General features: G+C 32.8%; 2 protein-coding genes across 2 annotated transcripts; one reads left to right on the top strand and one right to left on the bottom strand.

Annotated features, from left to right (window-relative positions):
• Window positions 1-3,542: 3,542 nt before the first annotated feature.
• Window positions 3,543-7,277, top strand: LOC21401413 (ATP phosphoribosyltransferase 2, chloroplastic). Its single transcript, XM_010089115.2, has 11 exons — window positions 3,543-3,899; window positions 4,313-4,372; window positions 4,486-4,599; window positions 4,683-4,748; window positions 4,871-4,978; window positions 5,070-5,153; window positions 5,424-5,525; window positions 5,655-5,768; window positions 5,852-5,932; window positions 6,102-6,221; window positions 6,793-7,277. The coding sequence occupies exons 1-11, from the start codon at window positions 3,639-3,641 to the stop codon at window positions 6,886-6,888; spliced, it is 1,206 nt and encodes a 401-aa protein (XP_010087417.1). The 5' UTR covers window positions 3,543-3,638; the 3' UTR covers window positions 6,889-7,277.
• Window positions 7,278-7,906: 629 nt separating this feature from the next.
• Window positions 7,907-9,736, bottom strand: LOC21401412 (cx9C motif-containing protein 4). Its single transcript, XM_010089114.2, has 2 exons — window positions 9,581-9,736; window positions 7,907-8,359 (listed from the first exon to the last, which is right to left on the bottom strand). The coding sequence occupies exons 1-2, from the start codon at window positions 9,667-9,669 to the stop codon at window positions 8,248-8,250; spliced, it is 201 nt and encodes a 66-aa protein (XP_010087416.1). The 5' UTR covers window positions 9,670-9,736; the 3' UTR covers window positions 7,907-8,247.
• Window positions 9,737-9,979: the final 243 nt, after the last annotated feature.

Genomic DNA, 9,979 nt, shown 5'->3' with positions numbered 1-9,979 from the left:
TTTTTCTATAACTTCTCTACTTCTCAAATTGTTTTATTTTGTTTTGTATTCTTCTTCTATTTAGGGATGCCGTTTTTTTTTTCAGAATACATTTATTGAAAAAAGACTTTTTTCTGAATAAATTTAATAATTTAGGTTTTTTTAAGAATATATTTTTTCCATTTTGAATTTTTTTACGCTTTATTTTTTTATGGTCATGATGATGTATTTTCTTTTTATTGTTGCCGTGCATCATGTAGTTTTTAAATTTGATTTGGCAGCCCCTGATGTTGCCCAGATTATTTAATAATGTGTATAAATACGATTTGTTGTGTATATACCTAATGTGTTCTGATAATGACTATGATATTGTTATATATATATATATATATAGTGTGTGTGTGTGTGTGTGTGTTTTGTTGTGTATTTGAAGATTCTCATTCTCTCTTTTTTCATCATTTGACTATAGTGATCTCCTATTTTTTGGCTTCTCTGTTTTTTACACTGTTTACATATAACTCATATCCACCTTCTGTTAGTATCTTTACTGTTTTTGAGAAATTTCTACTCTGTCTGTTCTTCATCTTAGAATGGGGTATTACTTTTTTACTCTTTACACGTTTTTTGTGTAGTTTCTTTCGTTTTCTATTGTTATCTTTACTTTTAAGTTTATTAATATTTATATGATTTTTTTCTGTTGGATATGATTAAGATGTTCTGTTTTATTATTAGGAGTCATTATGTTAGTATACTTTTATTTCTCTAAAAATAATACCATGTTACTCTGTTGGCTATGATTAATAGGAGTTGATGTTTATGTTTAGTTTCGCTAATAGGAGTTTTTATTTTGTTTTATTAGATATCATTACTATGTTTTATTTTGTTAATAGAAGTCTTTACTCTTAGTGTTACCTCAATTATCTAGGATTATTTTGTTATCTTTTTTTTTTGACATTATTTTCCTCATGTTTTTTTATGCTGTCTATTCTTAAATTTTTTATCTCTTTTTTTGTTCTTCTATATTTGATTTCACCGTTTTTTTTCTCTCTTTATTTTTCTGTTCAGTTCCTTAATGTTTTTTGTTCTTTCATATTCATCATTCATATTCATCATAAATGCGTAATAGTTTGTTTAGTTGGCAGCCATGGACAAAAAAAAAAAAAAACCTGAACCTTATATTATTATCTCTTTATTTGTTCTTCTATATCTCATTTTACCGGTTTTTTTTCCTTTATTTTTCTGTTCAGTTCGCTGATGTTTTTTGTTCTTTCTTATTCAGCATAAATTCTTAATAGTTTTGTTGGCAGCCAGAGACATTGTCAAGTCATGTTTAAATTATTGATGATATATGTTGCTATCAGATTAAAGGAAATATATGAACCTTATATGTTTTATTTATATATGTAAAAAAACTATTTCCTAGATATAGAAATTTATTACATATTTAAATATTTTTGTGACATTTATGAATTTTGTGTCATGTTTTGTTTGTTTACTTCAATATTATTATTTTATTCTCATTTTTTCCCGACAATTTCTCTTATTTATTTAGTTGATATATGTAAAGAATGTATATTTTTCTATCTACCGACAAAAAAATTGTATCTAATTTGTTTATTAGAGTAAACGTAATGTAATAAATTATGTGTATTAGTTTTTTTTTTCTTCCTACAACAATTGCCATAAATTGTATTTTTTAAAGTAATAGTAGTTTCATAGTATTTTTTTTTTATTTCTAACAGATTTGACGTTTTGTTCAGGGTTGTATTTCTAAACAAAAAAAAAGAACAAAAATGTGTACTCTTGGCTATTCGTTAGCGCGGTTTTCTCTTGAATACAAAAGTGAGATTTTGAACGTTATATTGCATATTTTATTTATATTTTATACAAAATGTGTTTTGTTACTTAGGCTCCGTTCTTTCGCAGATTCGAGTTTAAAATTTGAGTTTTGCTACAGTAAAAAGTTTTCAGAAACAATCACATCTAACTTTTTTGTTACAGTAAAAAATCTCTCACACAACATCACATCTCAATTCGAATTCTAAACTCGAATCAACGAAATGAATGGGCCCTTAATATTTTATATATTTATATCCACGTTTTAGTATGTAAGCGTTTTCCTTTATGAGGCATTTATTAATTTCATGTTTATTATTCGATAACACTGCACACAAACAAAATAGAAATAATACATTTTTCTGATGGTTAACTATAACTTATATATTTATTTCAAATCTGTATTAATAATTTATCTGTAAGATTTATAATTATAGATTAAAATAAAAGAACTGCTTTCATTGATAACTATACCACCGTGTAAATGCACGGGTAACACACTAGTTATTACTATTATAGAGAACTTAAAAACACGAATTATTATTATTACATTTAAGAGACGCAAGTTATTTATTTTGAGCGGGTAACAGCTTTTGATAACAGAATTTGCAAGAAATAATTTTTTTTTCTAAATAAGAAGATAATTAATTTACTAGAAAAATAAATGGCGATGTAGGTGAGCGTTTGTTTAGATGAACGCAGTAAATTTATAAAATTAAATTAAGTAAATAACAGATTTTAAAATTATTTAAAATAAATAACAGTTTATGTTATAAATAAATTATTTATTGCATAAATACTTCATTTACAGTTGGTAAAAATATTTTGTTCAAGTAAATTTTCTTTTTATGATTGGTAAAAAAAAATTTCCATGTAAATAAATTTTTTTAAGATTTTTTACCGTGTTAGTTTTTTTACCCGTAATGAATCATTTACACACATAAATGATTCATTTATCATGTAAACTGTTATTTACTTCAAATAGTTTTAAAATTTACTATTAAGAGACTTTTTATGGTAGTCCCTGTAAAAATAGACTACTAATAATTTTTTACTTTTTAACTATCAGATTTATATTAAAATTTATTTTTTTGGCATACTTTTTAATAAACTAACCACCCGTTCACTTCACCGATTCGAGTTTAAAATTTGAGTTTTGCTACAGTAAAAAGCTCTCAGAAACAGTCACATCTAACTTTTTTGTTACAGTAAAAAGCTCTCACATCTCAACTTGAATTAAAAACTCAAATCAGCGAACTAAACGGGTCTTAAAACTATTAGTATGACGAATTATTGAAAAAATTCTATTTATTTAATTTAATTTTAAAAATATGTTATTTACTACAATATTTCTTTTTTCCCCTCGTTTATTTCGTTATCATTCACTCAGAAGTGCACTAATCATATGTTATTTACTACAATATTTCTTTTTTCCCCTCTTTTATTTCGTTATCATTCACTCAAACTAATCATAAGGTCTGTTTAAAAAGAGTATTTAAATCATGATTTAAATTTTGATTTAAATTTTTTATAAAAAAGGTATTAATAAAAATATTTTTTTATTTAAATTTTTTTATGAGAAATAAAAAAATATATATTATAGCATAATCGTGATTTTGAATATACGTACCAAATTACTCCTAAATTAATAAATAATAAAAAAATAAGACAACTTTTTCTCTCACAAGTGTATATGTATGTTGTCTTGATTTGGCGGCCTAGTTTCCCCACAAACAAGAATATCCAAAAAATCATTCTCTCTCCACTACCAAACTTCTGCCGCGCCGCCGTTTTTCCCGATCGATCGGAGCTCCATCGCAGCCATGTCTGTTCTTCCCACATTACCAAAATGCCCTTCCTCCCCACCTCCCTCCCTCACCTTCTTCTCTTCGTCTCCGTCGTTTCGCGTCTCCGTCGTCAAGGTGAAGCCGCCGGCTACGGCGTCGTTCTGGTGCTGCGCTACTCAGTCGCAGGTTGCCGTCGTCAATGGCAGAGCGGAAGGGAGAATCTCCGAGCGGAATGAGATTCGTCTTGGACTTCCTAGCAAAGGTCGAATGGCCGCCGATACCCTCGATCTTCTGAAGGTAATATAGGAAAAAAACCCCTCTTCTCCTGTTTGCTTCTCGAGAAACTGATAGAAAGTTCTGACCTAATAGAATTGTCAAATTTTTTTGGAATTTTCAGCATTTTGATTATCTTGCTCTCCCAAGCTAGGAAAAAAGGAAAGAAAAAAACCTTCCTCCTGTTTGGTTCCTGAGACACCGAGAGAAAGTTGTAACCTAAATAGAAAGCTCTGACCTTATAGAATTATCAAAATTTGACGGAAGTTTCAGCATTTTGATTATCTTTCTCTCCCAAGCTAAGAAAAACAGAAAAGAAAAAAACCTTCCTCCTGTTTGGTTCTCGAGATACCGAGAGAAGATTCTAACCTAAATCGAGTTGACCAAATTTTTAACACTTTGGTTATTTATCTCTCTCAAAATTTTGGTTGAATTAGGACTGTCAATTGTCAGTGAAGCAAGTTAATCCTCGACAGTACGTTGCAGAGATCCCCCAGGTTCGTTCTTGTTTTGTTTTGTTTATCTATTTATTTTTTTTATCTATGTCGATTGTGATGTTCTAAAGGCGATAGATAAAGCTTAGAAAAATGGGTGCTTTTCTTTTATTCAGATCTCGAACTTGGAAGTGTGGTTCCAGAGGCCCAAAGACATTGTACGGAAATTATTGTCTGGGGACTTGGACCTTGGCATTGTGGGTCTTGATACCGTTAGTGAATATGGGCAGGTAGTTCTTGAAAAAAGCTGTTATCTAGTTAATAATCCAGTTTCATTTCATGAAAGCTTATAATTTGTACCTTTTGTTATTAGGGTAATGAGGATCTCATCATTGTTCATGATGCTCTTGACTATGGCGATTGCCGTTTATCCCTCGCAGTGAGTCATTGCAAATATAGATATGTTCTGTAAATAGCGTATTTGCTATTTGGTACCAGCATTTTCGTTCTTCTCGGGTTCTTTTGACTTCTGATCATGGTTGTGGATATTGATTCTTTCAGATTCCGAAATACGGGATTTTCGAGAACATAAATTCCTTGAAGGAGCTTGCCCAAATGCCTCAATGGACGGAAGAAAAACCTTTGCGTGTTGCTACTGGCTTCACTTACGTATGTCCAAGAGCTTTTTCAGATTTGTTTTGGTGCTCTTCATTGCAAGTTTTCACTTGATTATATCTTTATTTTTTCTCCTTTTGTGCAGCTGGGTCCTAAATTTATGAAAGAAAATGGACTCAAGCACGTGACTTTTTCAACTGCTGATGGAGCTCTAGAGGCAGCTCCTGCGGTAAGATATTGTTGGAAACAATATTTGCACATACATTTACATGAGTGTCATAGCAACAGACCCCATCAACCGAACTTAAAAGGAGAATTGTTCAAATGCCCTGTTAAAAATAGAGTAAATATTTTTAAATATTTATGGAGCTACGATATTTCCCTGTAGTATTCTTTTATTATTTTGGAGACATTTTCATCTTGCAGTGTTGGTTTTGCCGTTAGCTATCTTATGGCACTGATGCTCGTTAATATACTAATGGTCTTTCTTCAAATTCAGATGGGGATAGCCGATGCTATTTTGGACCTTGTGAGCAGTGGGACAACCTTGAGAGAAAATAACTTGAAAGAAATTGAAGGTGGAGTTGTATTAGAAAGCCAAGTAAGCAAAGTCCTTTTCTGTTCGTGGGTTACCCTTTGCAATGTATCTGGTCTAGTGTCTTAAAGTAGCTGTTTCTGCATTGTGCATTTACTAGATCCTATCTTACTTTGGAAACCAAATGTTCTTCAGGCTGTTCTTATTGCAAGCCGAAGATCATTGATACAGAGGAAAGGAGTACTCGACACGACACATGAGATTATTGAAAGATTGGAGGCACATCTGAGGGCAGTGGGTCAATTCACGGTGCGGAATATCATATTTCATTCTCCAACGTGTTTTCTTTCAGCCTTTAGATTATATGTTGTTTCTGACACTTTTCATGGCAGGTGGTTGCAAACATGAGAGGAAGTAGCGCAGAGGAAGTGGCTGAGAGAGTCCTCAGTCAAACGTCATTGTCTGGCTTGCAGGTGAGATTTTAGAGTAAGCGATAGGTTCAATTTGACTGTCAACAGATTTCATTCTTACACACACACACACACACACGTATTATAAGCAGCTGAGACCCTTTTCACCCTCAGGAACTAGGAACTTTCTAACCTTTTTTCCCTTTATTTTCTTAAATCATTCTCTGTGTAGGGTCCCACCGTAAGTCCTGTATTCTGTAGACGTGATGGAAAAGTGGTAGCTGATTACTATGCCATAGTCATATGTGTACCCAAGAAGGCACTCTACAAGTCTGTGCAACAACTAAGAGCGGTGAGTCTGATAGTGATTGTAATGTCTTCTCTCTGTTCCCTTCTTAGATGCTACGAGAGTAAGATTTGCTATATCAACCAGCACATTTACATCCATCGAACCAGTCCACTCAGGCTCACTTACTCCAGCTTCGAATTTGTGCTAACCGTAGCCCAATTCTCCCCCTTTTCCTTAAAATAGGAGAGTGAATCTCTTTTTTTTTTTTTTTTTTCTCTCCAAACATATTCAAAATAATGTAGGAGCCCCAACTTTTTAATCCCAATTGACTTGTGATATGAGTTACACGCTTTTATTGGTAAGAGTTAAAAAAATGCCACTTCAATTATTAAAAAGTTGCATATGCCAATGAAAAGAAGACACGTTCACCTGCTACATGAGTTGGTATCAAAAATTGGTAAAATAGTTGCTACAGTTCTTGTTACTCTTTAGTTCTAGGGAGAAGCTTCGATCTCTTGAACGTCTTACATCTGCACGTCATTAGATCTTGATTCACCTATTTTCACCCGGTTTCAGGTTTTGGTTAAACCTTAAGAAACGTGTTGGGATAACTATTGCTATTATTTTGGTGCAGATTGGAGGAAGTGGGGTTTTGATTTCCCCTGTGACATACATTTTCGATGAAGAGACGCCAAGATGGAGAGAGCTTCTTTCAAAACTCGGGCTGTAATGCTTTGTAGTTGATGCCTGGGGCAGTTTGTTGCATTTCTGTAGTTGTACCGATGCTTGAATTGTTTGTTGAGTCAGTCCACCCTAATTTATGGCAAATGGCTATGGGGTGGATAACAATGTTTGAAGAATCAGACAACTCTGAAAATTTTGTGCGAATATCTTTGTTTGAATAGACAATAACGTGCAAGTGAAGTTTAGGCATTCCCTGCTATCTTGCTAGTGGCTTCGGAAGGTTTTCTCTAGTTTGTTGCACTGTATTTGGTGAGATGGAAAGAACAAAGAAGAGATGGAAAACCATGCTATGGAGAGAGATTGTGTGAATGGTTTTACTTTTATCTTGTTTGCTATGAGATGAATGAAAGGAAGTTTATTCCTCTTTTTTTTTTCCCCTCACTTTTGACCTCTACCAAACAGATACCATACAGAGTACCTCTATCACTCTTCAATAACTTTGATAAGTACATAGGCTTCCTTCTTAGTAATTGGACTTTTGAGTTATCTTTCAACTTCACGCAGGTTAGCTACTTGCTCACCTCCCAACTCTCTTTTCACGACAATCCCCGAGAGAAAATGGTGAATTTTTAAAAACAATACTTCTCCAACAACTAGAATATTTGTATACCCCAGCAGAACGGGATTTGCAATTCAAATTTCTGAACTTAGACAAGTTTGTAAGTAACTACAAGGAAGCCTCTTAACAATAACCAAGAAAAGATGGGAAAAGTTAAAAGAGTACAAAATGTACAAACTAAGACACTGTTTATTTCACCGATTTGAATTTAAAATTTAAGTTTTATTACAGTATAAAGCTCTAAAAAATAATCACATCTAATTTTTTTGTTACAGTAAAAAATTCTCACATAAAATCACATCTCAACTCGAATTAACGAACTAAACGGGCCCTAATTTTAGGGCTAGAGCCCCAACACCATTACATGGAGATCTAGATGCAAATGGTTTCGTGCCTTTATTATAAACTTCAGTTCAAAAGAAGAGGAGCTCATAATGACCACATATAACATGATTGGATGGAGAATCATATAAGTAAAGAAAGAACAAAATGAAGTTGTAACCATAAATCGCTTCTTTCTACTGGGGTAAAAAAAAAAAAAATACACATCACAAATGAATAATGAGCTTCATGCACAACTATAAAGTATTCCTGTAATAGGATATTTCTTTCACCGGTTGGTAATTAATCCTCATCCAGATGAGGATATGTTGTCAGCAATCTTATTCTCCGCTACCAACTAACAAAAATCAAAACTCCCACAAAAAGGGTCTTTTCGTTCTCCAATAGTCAGTCTCTACTCTCTACAGGCAAGTCATGGCTCGTCTATAATAAAAAATAAGACCATCATTTTTTCTTGGATATTTGCTTTAGAAGACCAGCAACAGAAGCACAGTGTGTGGAGTCGTAATTACATTTCTCGCAACAAAACTGCAGCTTTTCAATGACAGTAACACACCTGCGGGGGGAAATAAACCAAAGCACAATCGGGCAAAAGAGGCACGAACATTGCACTAAGCAACACATTAACAAAATCTGTAAGATATGAGATGCTTTATATTGTTACAGAATGGATCAAAAACACGCATTAGCATGCAAAATCAAGTAATACACCGTCATTAACAAGAAGGCCACGTCAATCCTGATTCCTGAAATCCCAGGATCCAATGTCAAAGAGAAAACAGCCCGAGTTCTACAACATTGTCAAGAAGCTAAATATTATGTATTATAGTGTATCTTGTGGAGGAACTGAGCTTGTTTAGAATCCCATCCATCAAAATCAAGGTGGTAGAAGTTAAAGCATACCCACTTACCAATAAATTCTAGCTCATCATCTCATTGTACGAGACGAGAACATTCACAATAAAGTAGAAACCCAGGTGTGAATCTAAAGAATGTCTCCTAGTCAGTGTCTGCTAGATCATGTTTCTCTAAATGGCGAATATGGTCCTAAAGGAATATGGTAGATTGCTTATTATCTAAAGAACATATCCTCGGAAAAACACCTCCATTCACAGCACCCAACTCTTCCTAAACGGGCAATGTGTCTTAAAAAATTTAACAAGATTTAGAAAATAAAAAAAAAAAAAATTAAAACAGATACTGTGTAATTCTGAAGGTTAGATCACATTATAATATAAAAGGTACATAGATTTAATAAAGTTGATAAAGCAATGCGGATTTAGAGTTGTGCTGCATAATATCAATTGAATATCTATATACATATATATTTTACACCAACTGAAAAATTCTCCTAATTATTTCATTTATGCCAAAGACATTACTTTTGGATATGGATATGAATTTGAGAATCGAAATTTCTTCAACCTGAATTTTACACCATTGTTCTATAAGCAAGGAAATATCTTTATTAAGGCATTAGCAATAGCCGGGATTGACTAAATGTGATACATCAAAAATGGTAAAGCAAAGGAATCGAAATAGTAAGCCCCAAATCATAAGCTAAAACTTAATACCAAATCATAAGCTTAAATCGTGATGATTTTCTCCATCAAGTCGCGATAATTCAATAAAACAATAATACGAATAATAAAAAGATAATAACAAATATATAAATGAAAAGTTGAAGCATTTTCCTTTACGTTTTCTATGAAACCAAACAACATGGGAAGAAATCAAAGCGAAAGAGTTTGGAGAATGGAATTAGAGAGAGACGTACTTTTGAGGGAGAAAGTTGTTCTTGGAGAGACAAGCTTGAATGTCGCAAGCCTCCTTCTTGCACGGCTCTTTGCTCTGCTGCTGCGCCATCTCTCTCTCTCTCTCTCTCTCTCTTTTTCTCTCTCTGAAAAGTCCGATACTTCGTCACAGAGTAACGAGAAAGATTGTGCGTGCTAGTTTGGTACCTTCTCAGATGCGCCAAATTTTGGTGCAACCTAGATCATATGCTTCCATGGATGCTCCACGTGGCGGAAATTCTTTTTTAACAGGAAAATACAAAATTTTTCCTTATTATTTTTAAAATACAAAATTATCTTTCAAATCAAAGTTTAATCCTTTTTAAAGAAATCAAGCTTAATCCTTTTAATTAGCACGTTTTTTTTTGAATTAATACTGATTT

The sequence above is a fragment of the Morus notabilis genome, unplaced genomic scaffold (genome assembly GCF_000414095.1).
Source record: "Morus notabilis unplaced genomic scaffold, ASM41409v2 Scaffold89, whole genome shotgun sequence".
In the NCBI taxonomy this organism is placed as follows: Eukaryota; Viridiplantae; Streptophyta; class Magnoliopsida; order Rosales; family Moraceae; genus Morus; species Morus notabilis.
Note: the sequence above shows the minus strand (reverse complement) of the source record. Positions and strands in the feature narration are given on the sequence as shown.

Bases quoted from the DNA above. Each gene is read 5' to 3' on its own strand.
- LOC21401413 (XM_010089115.2), top strand. From the start codon at position 3,639: ATGTCTGTTCTTCCCACATTACCAAAATGCCCTTCCTCCCCACCTCCC. The intron at 3,900-4,312 runs GTAATATAGGAA...TGGTTGAATTAG, and splicing joins ATACCCTCGATCTTCTGAAG to GACTGTCAATTGTCAGTGAA. The intron at 5,526-5,654 runs GTAAGCAAAGTC...AATGTTCTTCAG, and splicing joins GAGTTGTATTAGAAAGCCAA to GCTGTTCTTATTGCAAGCCG.
- LOC21401412 (XM_010089114.2), bottom strand. From the start codon at position 9,669: ATGGCGCAGCAGCAGAGCAAAGAGCCGTGCAAGAAGGAGGCTTGCGAC. The intron at 8,360-9,580 runs GTACGTCTCTCT...TTCCCCCCGCAG, and splicing joins AACAACTTTCTCCCTCAAAA to GTGTGTTACTGTCATTGAAA.